At 40.3% G+C, this 25,757-nt stretch overlaps 1 protein-coding gene across 3 annotated transcripts in view; it reads right to left on the bottom strand.

Moving 5' to 3' along the window:
• The window catches only part of CHRNA7 (cholinergic receptor nicotinic alpha 7 subunit), a 144,836-nt gene extending 120,814 nt beyond the window's left edge, over positions 1–24,022 (bottom strand). For 2 of the 3 annotated variants that reach the window (XM_023195662.2, XM_023195663.2), the window contains exons 1-2: positions 23,856–24,022; positions 23,468–23,607 (exon numbers count right to left, since the gene is read on the bottom strand). In XM_023195662.2, coding sequence (XP_023051430.1) covers positions 23,468–23,607; positions 23,856–23,910 — 195 coding nt within the window. In that variant the 5' untranslated portion in view covers positions 23,911–24,022. Of the gene's footprint in view, positions 1–23,467; positions 23,608–23,768 lie in introns of all 3 variants that reach the window. The other variant, XM_023195661.3, reaches the window with a different exon arrangement.
• Between the last annotated feature and the right edge of the window lie 1,735 nt (positions 24,023–25,757).

Genomic DNA, 25,757 nt, shown 5'->3' with positions numbered 1-25,757 from the left:
CAAGGTTTGAAAACTTTATATCCTATTTCTATTCTTATAGTGGTTATTTACAAGTTTATGTGAAAGTTACGTGAAAATGCATAACCTTTCTATTTCTATATATACCTTCATAAATCAGTCCATACGTGCACACACACACGTATATACAGGTATACATATAAATAGATGATATCGATACAGAGAAATATCTTAGAATGCATTTCTTTTCCGCTTTTTCTACCTTTGAAATACACTCCTCTCACTCCTCCAGGACTGTTTGTAGAGTGAATTCTAAAGTTTGTTATAGATTGCTGTTGATGTTTCAGGGGTTGACAACTGACAATTGGGCTTAATGCCAAATTTTCTGGACTCTAACTGCTTGGATTTATTATATCTCACTTATTTTGCTTAGAGTTTGATTTTGGTTCTGCATAACTGGCATACATTATTCCAGCATTTCTTTCAGACAATTTGTGGGTAACTCTGAATCCTTGCATACATGAAAACACTTTTTTTTTTTTTTTTTTTTGCCTTTCTACTTGGCGTTTCAGAGATCTTAGGATACTAATCAGTTTCTCATCTGAGCTTGGGGGTCATAGCCCTCTGCAACATCCTAAATAGTTTTTTTTTCCTTATACTTGATGTACTGGAATTGAAGGATGTGGGTCTGCTGCTTCTACGTATGTGCGTTTGTGTCTTCCCTCAACTCTAGAAGCTTTTAAAAAGCAAACAAAACAAAACAAAATCATTTCTCTGTATCTGCACTTCCCATTTGCTCAGTTGTTTCTTTCTGAGATATCTATTAGACTCAAGTTGGAATTTCTTCCAATACCTCCTGACAGTCTGTGGTTTCCAAATTTAATTTCCCAGTGCAATGCTCCTTAGCAAAGGCAGATTCCAGTGGGAGGTACACACAGTGAGCCTGGGACACCTTATTTTATTTTCTGCCAGGAAATAGAAGAAATGATTAAGGATCACAGTGACCATAGCAAAACAATGCAGGAGCCAATCTGACAGTTCAAGCGTCAGAAAGAATAACTGCAAAGGAGTAAAACACATCAAATGCCAAAAAAATTAATAATTCAAACTGAAAATAAAATCTCACTGGTCACCTATTTCATAATCCATTCATTCAATGAGCAAATAAACAGAAATATCCTGAAAACAAAAAAACACAGCACTTTAGAAGGCCAAGGCAGGCATATCACCTGAGGTCAGGAGTTTGAGACCAGCCTGGCCAACACGGTAAAACCCTATCTCTACTAATAACACAAAAATGTGCTGGACATGGTGGTGTGTACCTATAGTCCCAGCCACTCGGGAGACTGAGGCATGAGAATTGCTTGAACCCAGGAGGCGGAGGTTGCAGTGAGCCAAGATCATGCCACTGCACTCAAGCCTGGGCAATGAAATGGAGTGAGACTCTGTCTCAAAAAGAAAAAAAAAACAAATACAAAGAAGATCTGGGTTCAGGTCCCAAAATGTTCTCTGCCTAGACAGGTACAGTCATTAAGAACACCATTTCACATGATCAAAGATCAGTGAAAGTGCTTTAAAAATGCGAAAGTTCTTTAAAGTTATATACATATAGATGATGTTACTTTAGGGCTTTTTTCAAATACACACAGTGATATATGCATCCAAAGTCACACAACCAAAGCCACCTATTAGGAGGCCCTGAATACCAGTGCACTCTAGCTCTGCCCCCACAGTCCTTTCCAGATTTCTCGGTAGATTTAACAATAAAGTAAGGAGGAAACTAATTTTCCTCCAAAAGAGTGGCATTTCTGAAATAAGTACAATATTCCCAATCCAAACACCACCACATTATGTATCCCACTCTGCGTTCATTTCCTCTATTTGAGACTAAGTTTCAAGTACTTTAACACTACGTTTCAAGCACTAATTCGGTGTGCTTTTCAAGTGACATCTGGAAAAATCCAGGAAGCCAGTGGAAATCCAGGAAGCTGCCTTGTGCCGACACATCAATGGCCAGCTGCTTCCCGCTGTTGCAAAACACCCCCGGCAAGGGAAATTTCCTGTCATGAATATTCCTTTTCAGTTTTTACTTTAATCCAATGCCCATAATTGTCCCTGTCAGACACTAAGAAGGTGCCATCTGCACACTGCTGTTTTAATGCGCGCCTGATGGTTACTGTCAAAGGATCGTCTCAGACCACGGATTTTGCATTAATTGTTTTGTGCATGGAAGAGGATGGAGGGTCCAAACAACCCTGCATGTTTCAGAGGGAAAGGAGGCAAGGAGGTGCTCCCTGCAGCCCCCTATCATCTTCAGCTGCATGACAGTCAATCCTAGAGTGCGGGAAGCAAAATTAAAAGCCTACTGCCCCTGGGACCATATGAGTCAGAGTAGATCACTCCCTGGCCTAATCACTAAGACAAAGGCCTCTGATACAGTTTCTGTTTAGTCTGGAGTTGTAAAATGCAAGACCAATAATATAAAGAACAGGGAAGCCTCCAGGATAGATCTGGAGACATCTTCCTGCTTGAAACATTACAGGCTGTCTGAAATTTACCTAACTTACATGTATATCCTGACTTCCAATTGTCTATAGGATGTGGCCCTGAATGTTTGCAAGTATCAGGATTCTATGGATGTTGTCCATTTTTACCAACATATCTGTTATCTTTTCATTTCTGATCAAGAAATTTTCTTGATCTTTAACCTACAGACACTTTAGGCAAATTTAAAATATCGTCCTAAATGATTCAGTCACAAAGTTGAGGAGTAACAACATTTGATCAAAGACTTAAAAAGTAGCACTTTTTATTTTTAAAGGAAAATGCTGCAAGAAAGTTTTTAAATGTGGTTTTTAAAAAGAATGTTTTTAAAACTTTTGGCCAATTGATTTTCAAAACCCAAAACATATTTCAGTTAATATATTAGCTGCGGCTATAAAGTTAAGGTTTTTCAAGTTAACACATCAAAATGTTCATTATCTATTTACAGCCTGTCTTTAAAATCAGTCAGTGTATAAAGCTTTTGATTTGCTAAGAAATTTAGGGAAATTTTTTTCTTTTCCTTCAGAGTCAGATAAGCATCCAAACAAAAACAAATTTAAAAAACCCATCTCTATCTCAATCATTAGCCAACAACCTTCATCATCAGATCCTGATTTGAGGGACACACTGCCATTCCTAACAAACAAAATGCTAAATGAAATAAGCAGGAGACCACTGGCTTGAGACTATCTCCCATCTTTGAGTTCCTTCTTAACAAAGGCAACCTAATTTATTAAGTAAACCAACCAAAACCTAACTTATGACTGTAAGAGCAGAGTTTCAGTTCATCACGAACAGCCAGATTTCAGCCAATCACAGGCAGCCAACTCATCACCCTATGCCAAATAAGGTAAGTGCCCAGTGGTAGCCAATCAGATTATCTAATTTGCTTCTGTGTTCAGCCTATACGAGCTGGCTGCTCACACTGCTGGGTCGAGCTCTCTGAACCTCTTCTGGTCCTGAGTGCTGCCTGATTCATGAATTGTTCTTTGCTCATATCACGTCTGCTAAATTGAATTTGTCTAATTTTTTTTGTTAACAAAATCCCTCCTAAAAATCAGAATATCCATACTGAAGATATTTAATTAAAGGCATTTTAATTTCAGCAGAGATCCAGAGAATTTGATATTTTAATCAATCAAGAAATAGAAACCTAAGCAGAATATTAAAATAGGAGTGATGACCTGAAATAGAGTCTGTTAGAAATACCTGTCTTAGGATGGTGATGGGAAACCAGGGGCGAGGGGCCAGGGCTTCTCATAAGCCCTTCTTTACTGACTTTGTAAATAATGTGTGTGATGTCAACATTTTTAAATATAAAAAATTTCCATAACCTATACATTATTTTCACATCATACACACATTAAATAATCAAAATGTCCATTAAGGCACAGGCATGGTAGACAATATAATATCCAAATGTGATACAGTTAAACAATCATGCACTCATTACACTAACAACCCTTTCACAACTCTTGAAAAACAAAATAAGTTAGTCACCAGTCCAATTTCCATAAAGCTGCTTAAAAGTGACACACTTTATACACAAAAATCAATTCTAGGTGGGTTATAAACATAAACATGAGAGGTAAAACAGTAACAGAAAGCCACTAAAACAACAATAGAAAGCTTCTAAAAAATACAGAAAAATATCTTCATGAACTTGGGGAAGAGAAAGACTTTTAAAATATGACACTATTAGCATTAAACATAGAAGAAAGGACTTATAAACTAGGTCACACTAAAATTAAGAATTTCTGTTCACCAAAAGACACCATTAATCTGTAAGCATGTCATACTTCAATTAAAAGTTTACAAAAGGAGAAAAGAAAGAATGTCAAAAAGTTAAACAGTAAGCCAAAGACTCTAAGATACCTGCAAAACATATAACTGCAATGGTTTGAATATCTGTCCCCTTTGAAACTCATGCTGAAATTTAATTTTCACTAGGATGGTGCTGTGAGACAGAACCTAGAAGAGATGCTTCGGTCATGAAGGCCCCACCCTCCCGAAGGGACTAATGCAGTTACCTTGCGAGTGGGTTCATTATGAAGTGAGTGGGTTTACCCCTCCTGCTCTCTCTCTCTCACCTTCTCTTCACCCTTCTGCCATGTGATGCCTTCCACCATGTTAGGACGCAGCAAGAAGACCTATGCCAGATACTGGCACCTTGATATCAGACTTTCCCATCCCCAGAACTATGAGAAACAAATTTCTATTTTTAATAAATTACCCAGTCTCCAGTCTGTTATAACAGCACAAAACAAAGACGATGACTAAGGGTTTGTATCTGTAATACAGAAAAACTCATACAAATCAATAAAGAAAAAACAAACCAACACAAAACAAAAAAAGAAAAAAGAGAAATAGTAAAGAGACACGATTAGACACTTCTCAAAATAATATACCAAAATGGAAACATTAAAAAAATGAAAATCTCCTCAACCTTAGCCGTAATCAGGGAAATGCTAATTAAAATCCCAAGAAAATGTCACTCCACACCCACTAGAATGGTAAATTTAATAGACTAAAAATGCCAAGCGTTGGTGAATATGTAGAGCAACAAGAATTTTCATACACTGCTGGTGGGAATGTTAATTGGTATAACCATTTTGAAAATGGTTTAGCATTGTCCAGAAAAGTTAAAAACACACTGCCCTAGGGCTCTGCTAATCTACTTTTACATCTATATCAGAGAGCAATGCGTACTCCTGTTCATCACAAGACATATCCCACATTCCTCGAAGTGTTCTTCAAAACAGACAAAATCTAGAAGAAATCTACATAGCCATCAATATAATAATACATGTTGTTATATTCATACAATAGAAACAAAGAAAGAAGAGCTACAGAAAACAACTTGGGTGACTCACAAAAAGAAAAATGAACCAAAATAGCAACATCCCAAAGAACACATGCGGTGTATTTGGGTGATTCCTCTCATACAGAGTTCCAGAGAAGGGCAAAACTAGACTCTGGTGTTGGAAGTAAGGCAAATAGTTTAGCTCTGGAGGAGGGAAGATCTGTATTGGATGGTGACAGCTTAAGTGGGTTCACTTTTTGGTAACGCACTGAATTGGTTTTGATACTGTGCCACATTAGTGTATATCTATTTTACTACAATTTAAAGTTTTAAAATCGGGTTAAAGAATAACTTCCAAAATAAAATGAGTGTCTCTCTATGAGCTAGCCAGTGTGTTAAAGGTTACTTCAAATGACAATAAAACTTCTTAACGGAGAACCGAAACAAACTGTTTCCTGACTAGTGATTTCAATTGTAAATTTCATCCATTTGTACTTAATGAAATATATTTTGGCAATCAGTGAGCAGCCTTACCCTAATTTGCTTAATCTAAATCCCTGATCATATCATCTCTGTGTGAGCTTCTTAAAATAGATACTTTAGATTATAAACTCATTTAACATCTTGAAATTTGAAACCAGCTAAAGAGCTAGCCTAACACTTGCCTTCTCTCCACAAAACAAAGCAAATAAGTTCTCTTCCCTCTCTAAGTCCTCTCCCCAGAGTATAGACACCACCTCTTTTACCCAAGACAGGAATGTTTACAGACAATTCACTTTCACTGATGCAAGAGTAAATTTCCCATGCTGAGAATCTCACAGGTGGCATTCATTAACCATGACAACTACAATGTCCTACTCCTCGTCCACTGCCACCTACAGTTTACACAGGTCAGCTCCTACACCTATGAGCTGATGCAGAGCCAGCAGTCAGCCACACATCCAGGCCTTTCCCACAGCCCATTCTTCTGCACTAATTTTTAACCCATAATACAAGATTTCGTATAATTCATTGCTTAATTTCATATTAGTTTCAGTCCATTCTTTTGGCTACCTGGGAGCTGTGACTTGGCTTCTGCTGTATCTTCAAGCTTTATATCTTGGAAATTTAATTAGCATAGTACACGATGCCTTGTCATGAGATATCAAAAATAAAATCAATAAGGAGAGCTAAAGATAACAGGGGTATGTGTGACTGAGTGTGCATTTACACACACATAAATATGCCCAAGTACATACTATTTTACAATACTTTTCAAATTTCTTTGGCTGTAATAGTTTATAACTGATGTTTACTAAATAAAGAAATCACTGAAATTAAGAGCATGGGAACTGCAATTAGAAGATGCCAAATGACTTCTTTCTTCTCTAAGGAGGAGTAAAACACTACCTAATCCTGATTCTAAAAATAAATCAATAAGAGAGCGAGATTTTTGTTGGCCTTCCTCCATGACAAGACTATTTCTCTTCCTTTAACAGCATGTCAAGGATGAAACGAGAAGCTCTGAGAGAGCTGAACCCTTCAGGGAATATTTTCAGTGGTAGCCTTGAAAGGCAACATTTACAAGAAAGATATCCTTTAGTAAAAGTGCTTACAATTCTCAGTCTATACAGATTAAAAGAATTTTGTGGGTTTATCTCTCAGAGCCCTAAAGAGGTTTTAGGAGACAAAATTTCTACCATAATAAATTGGTATCAATTATAAAGGTGCACTACAGATTGGTGTTTTTATTTATATCTAATAGCTGTACATATTTTGGAGGTACATATGATATTTTGATACCCACAGACAATGTATAAAGATGAAATCGGTATCATCGGGGTATCCACCACCTCAAACATTTATCTTTTATGTAGGGAACATTACAAGTCTGCTCTTCTAGTTACGTTGAAATATATGATAAATTATTGTTAACTATAATTTCTCTACTATACTATCAAATACTAGAACTTATTCCTTCTAACTGTATCTTCCATCTAACTTTTTAAAATTTCTTTTTATTTATTTATTTTTTTGAGACGGAGTCTCACTCTGTCATCAGGCTGGAGTGCAGTGGCACAATCTCGGCTTACTGCAACCTCCACCTCCCCGGTTCAAGCGATTCTCCCACCTCAGCCTCCCGAGTAGCTGGGACTACAGGCATGCACCACCACATCCAGCTAATTTTTGTATTTTTAGTAGAGACGGGGTTTCACCATGTTGGCCAGGATGGTCTTGATCACTTAACCTTGTGATCCATCCGCTTCGGCCTCCCAAAGTGCTGGGATTACAAGTGTGAGCCACTGTGCCCGGCCTCTTCCATCTAACTTACTCCCTTTAACCAACTTCTGTTCATCATCCTCTCCCCACTGTCTTTCCAGCCCTGGGAACCACCATTATACTCTCTACTTCCGTGAGATCCACTTTCTTAGCTTCCACAAATGAGTGAGCACATGTGATATTTATTTCCATCTAGAATTTCTGTTCTGCTATCAATAATGATGAACAAGTTGGTTCTCGCCAACTCTCCAGTGAGAACAATTAGAAGAGCTTGGGGAAAAAAAGAAAAATCATGATTGAGGGCACCAGAATACTAATAGAGCAGTGAGGAATCGCAGGGACAAGATCCAGGAAGGGAGGGGAGCCCTGAGAGAATACCAGGATTTGAGGCCACCTTTCCAGAGCCTGTGGTGATTATTTAATAATGCTTAAGAGGCTAAAATTTTGAGCAAACCTTGACAAACTTAAGAGAAAAGGGGACAAAATTTGAGTTCAAGACTTACTGAAGAGAGGGCCAGGTGTGGTGGCTTATGCCTGTAATCCCAGCACTTTAGGAGGCCAAGGCGGGTGGATCACTTGAGGTCAGGAGTTCAAGACCAGCCTGGTGAACGTCATGAAACCTTGTCTCTACTAAACATACAAAAATCAGCCAGGCATGGTGGCGCATGCCCATAATACCAGCTACTTGGGAGGCTGAGGCAGAAGAATCACTGGAACCCAGGAGGTGGAGTTTGCAGTGAGCCGAGATTGTGCCACTGTATGCCAGCCTGGGTGACAAAGTGAGACTCCATCTCAAAAGAAAAAAAAAACTTATTGAAGAGAGAGAAGACTCTAGTAAATTTTCTGTATTTATGTCCTAGAATATATATGCAAGAACCAGAAAGAAACCAGCCTTTAGAGGGACTGAAGCCCATCTTCACATCTTCTCAATCCCTAATCTAATTAAGGTAATGTGTGGTTGCTGGTTGCTGGTGCCCATGGGGTGGCTGTTGTCAGAAGTAAATATTAACAGTAGTAAAAGGGTTCTCCATTCTCTCATCTCTACCATTTTCCCATACATTGTCTGGGGCAAACTACAAACACAACCAGGCTCAGAAGGAGCCCAGATCATGTGCTGGAAAAGCAGAAAGAATCATCACTAACAGATACAGAGGCACAAAGTGTCTTAAGAATGGAACTATCAGACAGGCGCTATAAGAGAATTCTTATGAATATATCTGAAGAAACTGAGAACAAGCTTGAGAGCTAGAAAATTTTGTAAGAACCAAAAGGAAATTCTAACACTAAAGCGTGCAATATCTGAAACTTTAAACAGAAGTCAATAAATGGGACTAACGACAGATAGACACAATGAGAGAATTCAAGGACTGAATATTGAATATAAGTCAACAGAAAACAGACTAGATGAAGCCTGGAGAGACAAAGTAATGGGAATTACAGCAAAGAATAGGAAGCATATGGAATAAAGCAGGCTTCTCCATCTCAGCACTGCTGACATTGGGGCCAGATAATTCTTCGTCTTGGGGAGCCATCCTATGCACTATAGGACATTCAGCAGCATCCCTAGCCCCTTCCCTGTAAGTGTCAGCAGCATTCTTCTCGCCAATTGGAGCAACTGAAATTTTTTCAAGATAATGCCAAATATTCCCTGGGGAGAAACACTGCCCTGGTTGAGAATCACTGAGATAAAGTGAAAACTGTGCTAAACATGTAATCATTGTCCCAAAAAGAGAAGGCAGATAAAATAGAGCAGACACTGGAAATATCTAGGCCGGGCATGGTGGCTCACGCCTGTAATCCCAGCACTTTGGGAAGCTGAGGTGGGCAGATCATGAGGTCAGGAGATTGAGACCAGCCTGGCCAATATGCTGGAAACCCGTCTCTACTAAAAATATAAAAATTAGCCACGCGTGGTGGTGCATGCCTGTAGTTCCAGCTATTCGGGAGGCTGAGGCAGAAGAATTGCTTGAACCCAGGAGGCAAAGGTTGCAGTGAGCTGAGATCACACCACTGTACTCCAGTCTGGGCAACAGAGTGAGACTCCGTCTCAAAAGAAAGAAAGAAAGATCTGGCAACAATTTTCCAAAACTTGTGAATGAAACCAAGGAACAGATTCAATAATTCATTCTGAATCCCAAACAGGTAAAACAAAAGAGCAGAAACATATTCTTATCATAGTAAAACTAAACTGTTGAAAACCAAAGACAAAGAATACAATTTAAAAGTGACCAAAGAAAGCAAGAACAGAGAAGCAACAATAAGGCATACAGCTGACCTCTTATGAGAAGTACTGGAAGTCAGAAAACATTAGGGTAATATACCATAGACACTGTGCTGTATATAAAAGTGCTGTAACTAACCGGCAACACAGTCTGTATTTTTTAATTATCACGCAAAAATTAGGCAATATAAATAAGTTTTGAAACAAACATGGAGAAATTGTGCTACTTCCAGACTCTAATGAAAAAGAAGTCTAAAGGGCAGAAGGAAAATTATCTTAGATGGAAGTTAGAAGATACAGGGAGGAATTAAAATAACAAAAAAGGTAAATATAGGAGTAAATCTAAAAGAATACTGACGGCAAAAAACAATTATACTCTTATAAAGTTTAAATATATTTATAGAAATAAAATACATGACAATAACAGTAAATACATTGCAATTATGGAATTAAAGTGTTGTAAAGTCCTCACATTGTACAGAAAGGTTGATGACTTTCATTAGACTTTACTTAGTCAAGGATTCCTATTGTAATCTCCAGATCAACCACTGTAAGATAAAAAGAAAGAAATATGACAAACAAACTAATAGAATAGAAAATAAGAATAATATAAAACAAGCAATTAATCCAGAAAAGTGCAAGAAAAAAAAGAGAAAAAAAGAACATAGAAGAGACAAGGATAAGTGGAAGTAAATAGCGAAGGATAGATTTAAACCCAAATAGATCAGTAATCACATTAAGGATAACTAAATTATAAAGATTCTCAAATTCAATTTTTTTAAAAAACCCAACTATGTGTTACTTGTAAGTATCATCATAAAGCATTTAAATACATTTTTAAAAATGGTTTTTTTTTCTTTTTTTGAGACAGAGTCTCGCTCTGTCACCCAGGCTGGAGTGCCGTGGCCGGATCTCAGCTCACTGCAAGCTCTGCCTCCCGGGTTTACGCCATTCTCCTGCCTCAGCCTCCCAAGTAGCTGGGACTATAGGCGCCCGCCACCTCGCCCAGCTAGTTTTTTTTTGTATTTTTTAGTAGAGACCGGGTTTCACTGTATTAGCCAGGATGGTCTCGATCTCCTGACCTCGTGATCCACCCGTCTCGGCCTCCCAAAGTGCTGGGATTACAGGCTTGAGCCACCGCGCCTGGCCTAAACATGGTTTTTAAATTACAAAAGGAATATAGATTGAATATGCAGTGATGGTAAGAGTTAATGAAGAAAACATATAAATGTATTTTAAAACCTGTATTTGTTTACTAATGGGCCTAAGTGTGCCACTTTAAAATCAATGCCTGTTAATACTGCTTAAGGCACCATACATCATGTTTATACCTTTCAACTTTTAAATATGTAAATATTTCTCCACACATCTATAAACATAAAGAAAAGATAGCATGAACTCTGCCAGAATGCCTTGTGTGTGCTGATTTTTACCCCCTTGATTTTCAACTTCTTGATTCCTCTTTAGGTTTGTTTAATTTAGCTCCTGTACAAACACATATTACTTTTGTCATTTTAAGAAACGTATCTTATAAAAACATTATTAGATCCAATTCCTGGTTCCTGATACAAGAAAATCAGAAGTTACAACTTTGTCCTAACAAGTAAAAGGGTGAACACACTAAAAAAACAACAGCTCTTCTTGGAGCCAAACTAACAGGGGAACACACAGGATGAACTTCTGCTCTCAAGATTGGAGGGACAAACAGGGGCATACAGACAGCCAGGACTTTCCAGAGCAGAGACTAATCAGCAAAACCACCACAGGAACCAGCAGCAGAGTAAGAAAACCTGAACTGGGATTGGCAAATTCCTGGAGGCTCAATTTTTAACTTTGAAAGTTAAAAATTCCAAAAGGATTCCACTATAGGGGTTCCCAAATATCATGAGATTTACCTCCAGAAGCTCTACCAGGTTCCCACAGGAAATATGAAGAAATGTTCCCTTGTGCTTCCACCAGAGACAGGTGAAAGAAACCATTTGGAAATGTGCCAGAACTTTCTATTGTTTTCAGTAAGGCCTGCCATCAGGAAAAATGAATTAATCGTAGTCTAACCCTCTGGGGTATTATCAGAGCCTACCTGACCCCAGGGAAGGGAAATACTGAACTCCACCCACTCTAGCCACCCTATGGCACCCAAACGGGGAGAAACAAACTGAGAAACACCTATGAAGTTCGTGTCCAGAGGCATAGGCTCACTAAAACACTGAGACCTAATCACAGGAGTACTGAATACTTCCCCTCCCTCCACACCTTACCACTACATTAGTAACTTACTAATTTACAGCAGTTCCTTTTACCTGGCATATCATGGCCACCAATCAAGAAAAAAATCACAAAGCATACTAAAAGGCAAAAAACAAACAAACAAATAAACGAAAAACACAAATTGAAGAGACAGAGCATGCATTAGTACCAGACACGGCAGCAGTATTGGAATTATCAGATCAGAATTTACAACAACTATTTTTAATATGCTAAAGACGCTAATGAAAAAAGTAGACATCAAACAAGAACAGTTAAACAATGGAAGCACAGAGATGGAACTCCTAAGACATAACCAAAAAGGAATTCCAGCAATCAAAAATAATGTAACAAAAATAAAGAATGTACTTGATGGCCTTACTAGTAGATTGGATACAGCTGAGGAAAGAATCCCTCATATGAGGAATGTTAATAGAAATTTTGAAAACTGAAAAGCAAAGAGAACAAAGACTGAAACAACAGAATAGAATATCCAAGGATTGTGGGACAATTACAAAAGGTGGAACATATGGGTGATGGGAATACGAGAAGGAGAAGAAGTAGGGCAGTGTTCCCCAACCCCCAGGCCACGGGCCAGTACCTGTCCCTGGACTGTTAGGAACTGGGCCACACAGCAGGAGGTGAGGGGCACGTCAGGGAGCATTACTGCCTGAGCTCTGTCTCCGGTCAGATCAGCGGCAGCATGACATTCTTACAGGAACACAAACCCTATTGTGAATTTCACATGCAAGGGATCTAGGTTGCACGCTCCTCGTGAGAATCTAATGAATGCCTGGCAATCTGAGGTGGAACAGTGTCATCCCAAAACCATGGCCCCCGATAGTCTATGGAAAAACTGTCTTCCACAAAACAGGTCCCTGGTGTCAAAAAGGTTGGGGACTGTTGAAGTAGAGAAAGGAACAGAAGTATTTGAAACAATGATTGAGAATTTCCCCAAATTAGTGTCAAACACCAAACCACACATCCAGGAATCTCAGAAAACAGCAAGCTGATACATGTGGGGAAAAAAAATCCAACATCTAGGTATATCATTTCAAACTATAAACAATTAAAGACAAAATCCTGAAGGAAGCCAAAGGGGGACAAAATACCCTTCCCTTTAGAGGACCAAAAAGGTAAGAATTACATCTGACTTATATGAAACCATGCAAGCAAAAAGAGAGTAGAGTAAAATAATTAGTGTTGAGAGAGAAAGGTACAAATCTAGAATTATTGAAATCATCCTTCAAAGGATAAGGAAAAAAAAAATACATTCTCAGGCAAAAATTGAAGAAATTTGTTGCAAGCAGACCTGCCTTGAAAAAATGTTAAAAGAAGTTCTTTAAAAAGAAAAGAAATGATACAGGTTGAAAGCTGTATGTAAATTAAAGAAAGAACCACTGAAGAAGGAAAAAGTGAAGGCAAAATAAAAACTTTTGTTTTTCTTATTAATTTACCTAACAGAAAACAGTTTGTTCAAAATAACAATAGCAATAATTTTTTATACCTATATGTATATATCATATATACATATATAATACATACATACATGCACACACATATATACACACACACATACACACCTTAGAAATAAATGGTACAAGGGACAGGAGGAAGAAATTCATGTTATTTTGCATTATAAAGTGCTCGTGTTACCCATGAAGTGGTATAACGTAACATGAAAGGTGACTTGGGCTAGCTGTAAATGTACATTGCAAACTCTAGGGCAACCACTAAAAAAGTAAAGAAAAGAACTATAATGGATATGCCAAGAAAGGAGGGAAAACACAACCACATAAAATGCCCAACTAAACCATAAAAGTCAGAGTGGAAAACAAAAACTGAAATAAGGAACAAGGACAACAACAACAAAAAAATCAGTAACAAATATGATAGTTATTGATCCAACTATATCAACAATCACTTTGAGTGGTCTAAATGCATCAATTTAAAGAGACTGTAAGAGTAGATCAAAAAACAAGACCCAACTGCATGTGCCCACATAAAAACCAGAGTACTCTAAATATAAAGACACATATAAATTAAAAGTGTCCTATGGATGGAGAAAAGTATACCATGCTAACACTAATCCAAGAAAGCAGGAATAGCTATGTAAATTTCAGATAGTGCATACTTCAAAGCAAGGAAAGTTTCCAGGGATTAAAAAATGGTATTATTTAATGATAAAAAGATCAATTCTACAAAAAATACTTAACAGTACTTAATGTGTATGTGCCCAAAAACACAGCATCAAACTAATGAGGCAAAAACTATTAGACCTACAAGGATAAATAGGTAAATTCCTTATCACAGTTGGAAACTTTAACACCCCCCTACCAGAAATTGAAAGAACCAGAAAGCAGAAAACCATATAAACATGGTTGAATTCAAAACACTGTCCATCAATTGGATATAAGCAACATCTATAGAATATTTTATCCAACAACAGTAGAATACACATTCTTCTCAAGCTCACATGTAATATTCCCCATATTTGTGCCATAAAATGAGCCTTAACAAATTTAAAAGAATAGAAATTACACCTTGCCTGCTATCAGAATACAAAGAAATTAAACTAGAAATCAGTAACAGAAAGATTACTGAAAAATCCAAAAATACATGGAAATTAAACAATATGCCTTTAAATAATACATGTTTCAAAGAACTCTCAAGAGACATTGAAATATTTTAACTGAAATGAAAAGGAAAACAACTTACCAAAATTTGTGGGATGCAGCAAAAGAAGTGCTTAGGGGAAAATCTATAGCATTTAATACAGTATTAGAAATGAAGAAAGATCTAAAAATCAATATTCTAAGCTTCTATTTTAGGAAACCAGAAAAAAAGAGCAAATTAAATCCAAAATAAGCAGAGAAATATTAAAAATTAGAGCAGAAATCAACAAAATTGTAAACAGGAAATCAATAGAGGATAGGAACAAAAACAAAATGTTTTTTGAAAAACAATCAATGAAATTAATAAGCATCCAGCCAGGCTAAATAAGAAAAAAAAGAGAAAGGACAAAAAGTACTAATATCAGAAGTAAAAGAGAAGACATCATTACAGATCCTATGGGCATTGAAAGGATAACAAATAAATACTATGAACAATTCTATGCTCACCAATTTTATAACCTAGATAAAATGGACTACTCCTGGAAAGACAAAATTTCTCAAAACTCAAACAAGAAGAAATAAACAATGTGAATGGGCCTATGTCTATTGGAGCAATTGAATCAGATAATAATAACCTTCCACAACAGAAAGCAACAGGCCTAGAAGGGCTTACTGGTGAAGTCCACAAATTTAAAAAAGAAATCATGCCAATTATCTACGGTCTCTTTCAGAGTACACAAGCAGAGGAAATACTTCCTAAAACATTCTATGAGGCCAGCATTACCCTAATACAAATGGTAGATAAATACATTATAGGAAAAGATAACTACAAACCAATATCACTGATGAACATAGATTCAAAAATGCTCAACAAAATATCAGCACGTTGTGGTGGCTCACACCTCCAATCCCAGTACTTCGGGAGGCTGAGACAGGCAGATCAACTGAGCTCAGGAGTCCAAGACCAGCCTGAGCAACACAATGAAACTCTGTCTCAACCAAAAATTTAAAAATTAGCAAATTGATCTCAACAACGTACAAAAAGAATTATATACCATGATCAAGTGGGATTTATTCCAGATATTCAAGGTTGGCTCAACACTAAAAAATCAATTAATATAATCCATTACATCAACAGGCTACAAAAGAAAAATCATATGATTATATCAATAGATGAAAACAATTCTGACATAATCCAACTCCTATTCATCATAAAAACTTTCAGTAAATGGAATAGAAGAGAACTTCCTCAACTTGATAAATATATATATCATTATGATGTTAGCTGTAGGTTTTTTGTATGTGTGTATATACATATTTTTCATATGTATATATAAAATATGTATATGTATATATACAAAATATTTGTATATGCTTACATAAATATAAATATACAAAATATACGTATATATTTATATATAAATGTAAGTAAATATGTACATTTTATTTTTTACATATTTTATATATATACTTTAAATTTTTTTTTAATTTTTATATATACTATCCAAAAAACCTATAGCTAACATCATACTTAATGATAAGAAACCTGAAGCTTTCCCACTAAGATTAGGAACAAGTCAAGGATGTCCCCTCTCCCACTCCTTTCAATAGCACACTGGAAGTACCAGCTAATACAAAAGGACAAGAAAAAGGACATAAAAAGTATACAGACTGGGAAAAAAGAAATAAAGCTGTCTTTGATTGCAGATGACATGATCATTTATGTAGAAAACCCAAAATAAATGACCAAAAAAAAAAAAATCTCCAGGAGCTAATAAACAATTACAGCAACTTTGCAGAAGACAAGGCTAACATGTAAAAGTAAATGGCTTTCCTATATTTTGGCAATTAACAAGTAGAATTTGACATTGAAATCATAATACCATTTAACCCCTCAAAAATTAAGCACTTATTTACAAGATCGATATGAGTAAAACTACAAAAGTCTTACAAACAAAATAAAGGAAGAACTAAAGAGCTATTCTACGTTCATGAATAGAAAAATTCAATATTGTCAATATGCCAGTTCTTCCCAACTCGATCTATAGATTCAATGCAATCCCAAACAAATCCCAGAACGTTATGTTGTGGGTATCTATAAAGCAATTACAAGGTTTGCAGAGAGAGGCAAAAGACCCAGAAGAGCCAACACAATGTTGAAGAAGAACAACAAAGTTGGAGGACTGATACTACCAAACTTCAAGACTTATGATAAAGCTATAGTAAAATCAAGACTGTGCTATTGATGAAAGAATAGACAAAGAGATCAATGAAACACAATAGAGAACCCAGAAATAGACTCACATAAATATAATCAACTGATCTTTGACAACGATGCAAAGGCAATAAAATGGAGCAAAGATTGTCTTTTCAACAAATGGTGCTATGACAACTGGACAACCACATGCAAAAAGATAAATGTCGACACGGACCTTATACATTTCATAAAAATTAATTCAAAATGGACCACAGACCTAAATGTAAAGTGCAAAACTATAACATTCCTAGAAGATGATAGTGGAAAACCTGTATGATCTTAGCTACGGCAATAACTTTTTAGATACAATACCAGAGGCACAATCCATAAAAGAAAGAATCGAAAAGATGGGTTTCACTAAAGTTAAAAATGTATGTTCTGTGAAATACGATGTAAAGAGAATGAGAAAACAAGCTACTGACTGGGAAAAACATTTGCAAAAGACATACCTGATAAAAGACTGTCATCAAAAATATACAAAAACTCTTAAATTCAGCAAGCAGAAAAAAAATCACTTAAAACTTGGTCAAAGACCTTAACAGACACCTCACCAAAGAAGATCTACAGATGGCAATAAGTTTATGAAAAAATGCTCCACATCACATGTCACCAGGGAAATGCAAATATAAAACGATGAGATACCGCTACCCACCTATTAGAATGCTCAAAATCCAGAACACTGCCACCGCCAAATGCTGATGTGGATATAGAGCAACAGGAGCTCTCATTCATTGCTGGTGAGAATGTAAAATGGTACATCCACTTTGGGAGATAGTCCGTGATTTCCTTAGAAAATCAAACATACTCCTAGCATACGAACCAGCAAGTGCCCGCTTTGGTATTTACCTAAATGATTGAAACCTTATGTTCACATAAAAATCTGCATAAGATGCTTATAGCAGCTTTACTCATAATTGCCAAAATTTGGAGGCAACCAAGATGTTCTTCAGGAGGTGAATGGATAAATAAACTGTGCTACATCCAGACCAATGGCATATTACTCAGTGCTAAGAAGAAGTGAGCTATCGAGCCATGAAAGAGTACGGAGAGAGCATAAATGCATATTACTAAGTAAAATAAGTCCATCTGAAAAGGCTACAGACTGTATGATTCCAATCATACGACATTCTGGAAAAGATTCAACTACAGAGACAATAAAACATCACGGGTGCCAAGAATTGTGGTGAAGGTAATGATAAAAAGGTAGAGCACAAAGAAATTCCAGGAGAGTAAAAATACTCAGTATGATACCATAATGATGGTATTATACACTATGCCATTTATACATTTGCCCAAACCCATAGATCATACAAAACCAAGGGGGAACCCCCTTATAAACTGTGCATTTGGGGTGATTATAATGTGTCAGTGTAGGTTCATCAGTTGTAACAAATATACTACTCTAGTGGAGAATGTTGATCACTGAGGAAGCTGTGGAAAATCTCTGTACCTTCCTCTTAATTTTGCTGTGAAGCTGAAATTGCTCAAAAAAGTAAAGATTTTTTAAAAATGATAAAGATCAATACCTGTTTATACCTTCAGCATTTCTTTTTACAATATATGCTAGGTACGTGGGTTTTATAATATTTGATAATATTTTGTTGGAGTTGTAGCATTTTAAATGGTGGCTAATGAATATAAAATCATACATGTTGCAAACCTAAGCAGAGGGCCACGCAAAGGAATTTAGATAACACATAAGCCCTTAGGATACTGCGCTCCACAGCCCTGCCTGCCATCTTCACTGCCAAAGCCTGAAGACCACTTAATTCTACTGTCTTGTGACTAAAGCTTCCGAAAAGCTGAATCTGCATTTCAAATCGATAAAATACCAAAAAAATCAATCTTGTATAATTATATGTTTTACATTGGTATATAATTACACGTTGGTTCATATTATTCATTTTAACAAACTTGACTTCTGGACATGCTTCATAACCAATGTATATTTATTTTATGCAAATCACTTAGAATGGCCTTTAGATGCATGTGCTCAGGTGACTGACTAAACAGTACAAATAAAGGAGAAACATTACGGAAACTTGGCAGATCAGACCTTACATATGCATCACTTCAAAATGATTTCTTACGTATTATCTCATTCCCAGCCCAGTTACAAGCCCAGGAAGTAAATTAATAATCACCAGAAGTCAGTGTACGCATATAAGAATAATTTAGGCACTTTCACTTAGCAAATTTACTGATGTATATTCATGATGTTTATATACACAGTTATACATCATAGACAATATATCCAAAACATCTCTTAAATCTGCCCCCTTCTCCACATTCCCGCAGTGGCCATCCTACTTTCAACCTCCTTGTCCTTTACCTTTCTCTCCTCCTCTCTAACACATCTCACGCTCACTGCTCTCAGCATCTTCTGCTTAAGCAGAGATTTGGTTACTTCCCTCCCCTGTTTAAAAATCCACCATATCTTCCCCCTCTGCCTAGTGCTTCATGAAGGAGCCTGTTGAATAACAGCAGGTCAAGCAATTCCTTTGAGGACTCATGTTTGTGCCTCTAAAATGTATGCAAAGTTTTTTCACTCCAATCTATAATTTATCCTTGAATTTAATACAAATATCAAGGTTTGTACTATTTCCATTTCTGGGAAAATACGCTACGGCAGGCTGGTCTTACAGCTTCACAAAACCCCTGGCACACTGCCTCCTGGTGCCTTCAGAGATGCCTAGACTAGAGCCAGGTAAAATGCAAACCTGCAGAGGAACTCAGGACACCTCACACACTGCAACCTCACTGTCCCCACACTCATCTAGCACCTCACACCAAAGAAAACTCATAGCCCCCTTCCCCCCGCCCTTGTAAGGCATGCTTCTAAAGCATAATTCTTACAAAAGGGTCTGTAAAACTATCAGTAGTTTGGTCAGTACTATATTGGTTTTTTAGAATGTCTCAAAAAACATAGCACATTAAATTTTCTGAGAAGTCTTGCAGCAAAATCGTAGTAAAGATCAACAGGTTGCCAGTGTCCCACAAAATACATGTTGGAGGTGAGCTGTCCTCCACTGTACTTTCAGCCTTTCCTCAGCCTGTACCCATTACCTGAAAAGATATCCTACTTTCAGTGGCAAACTCTTTCTCGTTTTTGGAACTCTAACTACCATCTCTTTGAAGCCATTCTCAGCTGCTCTAGTTGAAAACAATGTTTTCTAGCCCTTTGTATAGATATGTAAGTTAAATTTCATCACATGTAGTAATTTGGGATTTACTTTTTTTTTTCTTTTTTGAGACTGAGTCTCGCTGTCACCCAGGCTGGAGTGCGGTGGCGAGATCTTGGCTCACTGCAAGCTCTGCCTCCTGGGTTCAGGTCATTCTCCTGCCTCAGCCTCCCGAGTTGTTGGGACTACAGGCGACCGCTACCACACCTGGCTAATGTTTTGTATTTTTAGTAGAGACGGGGTTTTACCATGTTAGCCAGGAAGGTCTCGATCTCCTGACCTCGGGATCCGCCCGCCTCGGCCTCCCAAAGTGCTAGGATTATAGGCATGAGCCACCATGCCCGGCCTGGGATTTACTTGTTAATCTCCCTACCCAGCTCATGAGATCTCTGAAAGGAAAAATAATTCATCACCTTTCTGTTAATTCTCAGAATTTGTCAAAGTCTACAATAGGAGCTCAACAGGATTTGTGGAATAAACTGATTAAAGAGTAAACGATCTTTCACAAAAATAAAATATATAACATCATATGGTGTCTTCCTATCACTCCAGTTGGGAACCTCCGCTGACCAAAAAAAAGGACTCAATAACAATATCTGGGAGTAGGAAAACCAACTACTATGGTCTCTAGAACAGCCCAGTTAAAATGGGCAACAAATGTGTAAAGAGAATCTATATCAGCCAAGATTTTGCCATGTGAAGGCTTTATGAGAACCGTTGTGTCTCTGTCCAGAGGGCTGAGATTTCAGCTGGAGAGACCCGGCTCCACTTCAAAAACCAGGCAGAGCCAAGTTAGGCTGGAAAACAAATGTTTGCATATTTTGTTATGTCTGATAGAGACTTCAGCTTCATGCAGCACCTCAGGAAAGTCACATTAAATTAGTTACAATTCATCCAGTTTAAATAAATTACATGACTTTGTTCTGCCGAAGTTATCAAGTCTAAAGGAAGCAGCAGATGAAAGACAAAGGACTTGCTCAATGTTTCCTCACAGCCCTACCTCTAATTACAGAGTGGCCTTGGGCAAGGGACCACACCTTTCTAGGCATGGCTTCTTGACCTCCGAGTTGAGTAGTTACCTAATTAAGATGGAGCACACCTTCAGTGACTCACCAGTGTGTGGCAAGCACTTTATCTTATTTAATCCTCTCAAAACCCCCTGAAGCAGGTATTATTCTAACACATGAGAAAACAGGGCTCCAAAAGGTAAGGGAGTTTGTTCAAGGCCACTCCATGAACACAGCATTGCCTGGCTTGGAAGTTCAATGTGTTCACAGCCAACCCCATGGCTAAAGAGAGAGAGAAACTCTCTCCCGCCCCCTTCCCATCACCTCTGACTGCTGACAGCCTTCTTCACACGCATTTCCTAAGGACAGTGGACTGCCATTGACACAAAGTGCCAATTTGCTATTTTTGTAATTTTCTAACGTGACAAAAGTTATTTTAAATGTTCACGTAGTGTAACACTAACCTATGCCTAAACTTCTCCTAAGACTCAGAGCTCCTCCTAATAAGTTGGTTTCTTAAGTGTCTCTTAAAGAAGCAGAAGTTCCCAGAAAAAAAGCCTGCAGCTTCTCCCTGAGTAGTCTCCTCTCCAAGAGAGGCTGCCGCAGCCTTCGCAACCTCAGGAGCCTGTTCTACTGACTTCCTCCCACTCCTCTACTGAGGGGCTACTGCACCATCACCCCCATCCAGGCAATACAGGGACACCCACTCCAAGGGAGACAGCTGTGGAGCAGACACAAACAGTGAGGCAGCCTGGCTGGAGTTGACCTTGGGCAAATGGGGGAAGAAGGGGCTACTGTCCCTTTCTCCCCCTGTCACACGCCACTTGCAGGGTGTGTCAGCTCTGCTGCCTGGTCTTTTCATGTGGTTTCTGCATGAAAATGACCATAATCACATATCTAGCTTTAAGGTCTCTTCAAGTTGTTTCCATATTCTTTAGTTGATCTCAATGACTGATGAGGTACCACAGTGTCCATTTTATTAGCCACAAAGCCAAGGCTCAAGATGCTTAAGAAACTTACCTAACAGCAGCCATTCAGAAACCAACAGAGCCAGAACCCACCGAAGACCCCAAGTACAAATCTTGAGCTCTTTAAAGTAACTGAGGAGCTGCTCTGTAAACAGCAACTTTTGCTGCTCTGCAACTCATAAGACTGAACCTGCCTTCCCCTACAGCTCTTCTCTGATAACTTTTCCGCATCATCACATATACATTCAATATTTTAAAGCATGATTCTGTCTGCAGGAGGAAGAACACATTTGAGGCGAGTGTAGTGTTGGAAAGGAGGCAATGTATCACAGCAACTTTAACTAGGTTAAATGATATTACCATTCATCAACATGCTAGCGCGGGTAACTGTTTATTTGTAGGATTGTGAAATATCACCTCTTATCTTTTTTCACTTTGCCAGGTGGCTCTCAGCACTATTTGTTTTTTAACCAGGAATTGTGGCTATTGTCTCACCTCTTTCCTATCATGCTGTCCCTCCCAATGAACATCATTATCCCTGCGCCCCACCCTGCCCCACTCCAGGGTGCTCCACAATAGAATCCGATACTCTGTAGAGACATTTATAATGAATTAAACACTTGTGTGAAGCATTTGTATTATACAGAGAACATACCATGAATATTGAATATCCAAAGCAGCATAGAGGAACCAAAGGCAAGTTTACACAGATTGACCAACTGAAGTGGCCACTAGCAAGGCTGCAAGGCAAGAGGCCCATGGAACTGGTGGCAGCTGCCTGGAGGGACAGACACGTGTATTCCTGATGGGGAACCCTGAGTCCATGGAGCAGGACTCCTGGTCCCTGTCCTCACCAGGAAGGCAAAGCATGCCCATTCCTAAGATGGGGTCACAGTGAAAGTTCACAGCTGGCCCTCTTACGCTCTGCCTGGACAGATTTGCCAGCTGCAAAGCTCAGGGGCAGGCCCCCCACCAACGAAGTTACATATCATAGGCGGCAGAAAAGTCTAGAAGTGGCTAAATTGACACTCAATGCTGGACTGCATGTCAACACTTACACCAGAAGGGAGACTAAAAAGTGAATGTCACCTGTTCTTGCTCCTGAGTCCCAGTCCAGGATGCTTGAGTTTCTAAACTGAGGGAAAGGTGGGACCCAAGTACCCACGTACAGGTGGCCGGAGTGACGGAACAAGCTTTACCAGGTTCCTCCTTGGCGGGAGGAGAGACGGAGAACTGAGACACTCAGGAGAGGGCAGGCTGGGGACAGAGTCAGAGCATGGCCCTGCCTCGCCTGGGGCCAGCTAGAGTGTCCCAGCCGAGCTCCACCGCCTGGCCGCCCGACGCTTCCTATAAAGCCCCTCGGAGCCCAGGGAGGGGAGAGGGCAGCCCTGTGGGCAGGCGGGACTCACCACGTCCATGATCTGCAGGAGGCTCAGGGAGAAGTAGACGGTGAGCGGTTGCGAGTCATTGGCCACGGGCCTCTCCAAGGGGTTGTAGTTCTTGACCAGCTCCTTGTAAAGCTTCCTCTGGAACTCGCCTTGCAGGGACACTTAAGGAGAGGAGACCCGGGCAGGGGGCTCAGGGCAGGCCGGCGGGGGTACTCCCGACTCCCTCCTGCCCGCGGCCCCCGCCGCCCACCCGGTACAGCCCAGACAAGCAGCCCCCGCAGCGCCCCCGCTGCCCCTCGCCGGCGGCGGGGAGACCCCAAACCTGGCCCAGGCGCGGGGCGCGCAGAGGCGCCCGGGACGTGCCCGGGATCCCACGGAGAAGTGGAGGGCGGGGAGGCGGCGGCTTTACCATGCAGGAGCGACGCGGTCAGAGCCAGCCAGACGCCTCCCTGCGAGCAGCGCATGTTGAGTCCCGGAGCTGCCGCGGGCCGGCGCGCCTCACGTATCGGCTGTCGCCGGGGCCTGCGCCTGCGGCCACAGAGCCGCCTCTCGGCTCGGCTCGCGCGCCTTTAAGGAGCCGGGCGCGCGCCCCCGCCCCGCCCGCCCCCGCGCGCCTCTCCACGTGACGAGCCCCGCCCCCGCCCCGTCCCCGCCCCCCGTCCCTCCAGCCCGGGCCGGCGTCTCGGCGGCCACCCAGGGAACTGCAGCCCCGGCTGTGAACTGGAGGTACTCCCGGCGCTGGGTACGCTCCGGGCACCTCCACCCCCAGTCTCCACCGAGCGCGCTCTCGGCCTCGCGCCTCCGGCCAGGCCAGGGGCTACCCAAGGCCAGGCTTTGCCTCTCCCTTGCGTTCTTTGTCCCCACTCAGCCCGCTCCCGCTCTCAGCCAGAAACTGCGCCGGGCACTCCGGAGAAAGCCAGGACAATTCTGGGGTCCAGTCTTCCCGGACTCCCTCCTCCACGCCAGCGACCGGGTGACAGCGTTGGGGAACCAGGCTTCGGAAGTCTTGCCAACCAGACAAAACAGACCCGAGGAAGCCCCCTCCTCCCGCTTTCCGCGAGCCCGGGTTTGCTTTCCGCACCGTTTGCTGGGCGCTAGCAGCCAGACTCTCGGCTGGGATCTGAAGTGCTGGAGGCACCTTGTCGGGGAGGAGAGATTCCGCCAATGTGTGTGATGGGATTCCCAGTGGTTACCCTAATTTGTGGCTCATTCTTTTTTAAAGGAGATTAGAAAGATTGAAAAGTTAACTCCTAACTCTTTGCTGGAAGGACAGCCAGAACTTGGTGTTCTTACCTAGGCTTTTTTGAGCCAGCGCACTGGGAAGAGTTAATGAGAAGGAGAGGCTCTGAGCGGTCCAGGGAGTGAGGAGAGTTCTTGATGTTGAAGAGGGGGCGTGATTTTGGAAAGAGGAAGGGAGGGAGGAAGGCGCCAAGGGGCGGCTTCTAGGGCGGCTGAAGCTCCATCCCATTTGCTCCCTTCTGCTGAGCCCAGCAGCGCCCTGCGTCCGCGTAGGAGGCGCTACCACCTTCCTTCCCGCAGCCCCCGTGCATCTGAGCTCCACCAGAACAACTCCCGTGGGCCACGCAGCTGTTTCTGGAGGAGGGTTCATGGAAGAGGTGACAGCTGAACTGGATTCACCTCAAAGGACAGCAGTCGTTCTGCCGGGAGAAAGGGACGCCAGGGGTGCCTGGAGAGCAGACAGGCGTGCCCTTAGCTTCATCTGGCTCTTGAGTCCCCCCACCACTTCTAGCAGTCTGGACACCACAAAGCAGGCACTTGGTGAAGAAATTATCTACAGAGGATTAGTTGTTGGTAAAGGGGGAATGAGAAGAAGGGAAATAAAACCCAGGAGCAGAATAGAGAAAGCCCATGAAGTATTAGTTAAAAGATTCTCACTGGCGCATCCCCTCCACTGGTCATGGGACTGTACCACTCTTCTACAAGGGCTGAAAGTACCTAAGAGCCCTGTCTTCCCTACTAGAAGAGCATGAGCCCATGGGGCCAAGGGAGTTTATTTGTTTTTTCTTGAGTATGGCTATCAGGATCACATTCCTAAAACCGGAACTGCTTCCTTACCTCCATTGCACGCCGTAATATCAGAAACCTGGAAATCATTTTCAGGTGGGACAAGCAATTCGCAAGTATTTGTTTGTCCTCTCTCCTCTACTAGGCACCTGGAGGACCTACAAGCGCAATCCACTCGCTCAGCTTACAATGTAGGACTGTTGGAAGTTGGAAAATAAACTTCAGTCTCCCTTGTGCCATTAGGTAGGTCTGTGAGTTTGGTTGTATTGACTCCCATCTATGGGAC

This window comes from Piliocolobus tephrosceles, chromosome 6 (assembly GCF_002776525.5).
Source record: "Piliocolobus tephrosceles isolate RC106 chromosome 6, ASM277652v3, whole genome shotgun sequence".
In the NCBI taxonomy this organism is placed as follows: domain Eukaryota; kingdom Metazoa; phylum Chordata; class Mammalia; order Primates; family Cercopithecidae; genus Piliocolobus; species Piliocolobus tephrosceles.
This window is presented reverse-complemented; position numbering and strand designations above follow the sequence as displayed.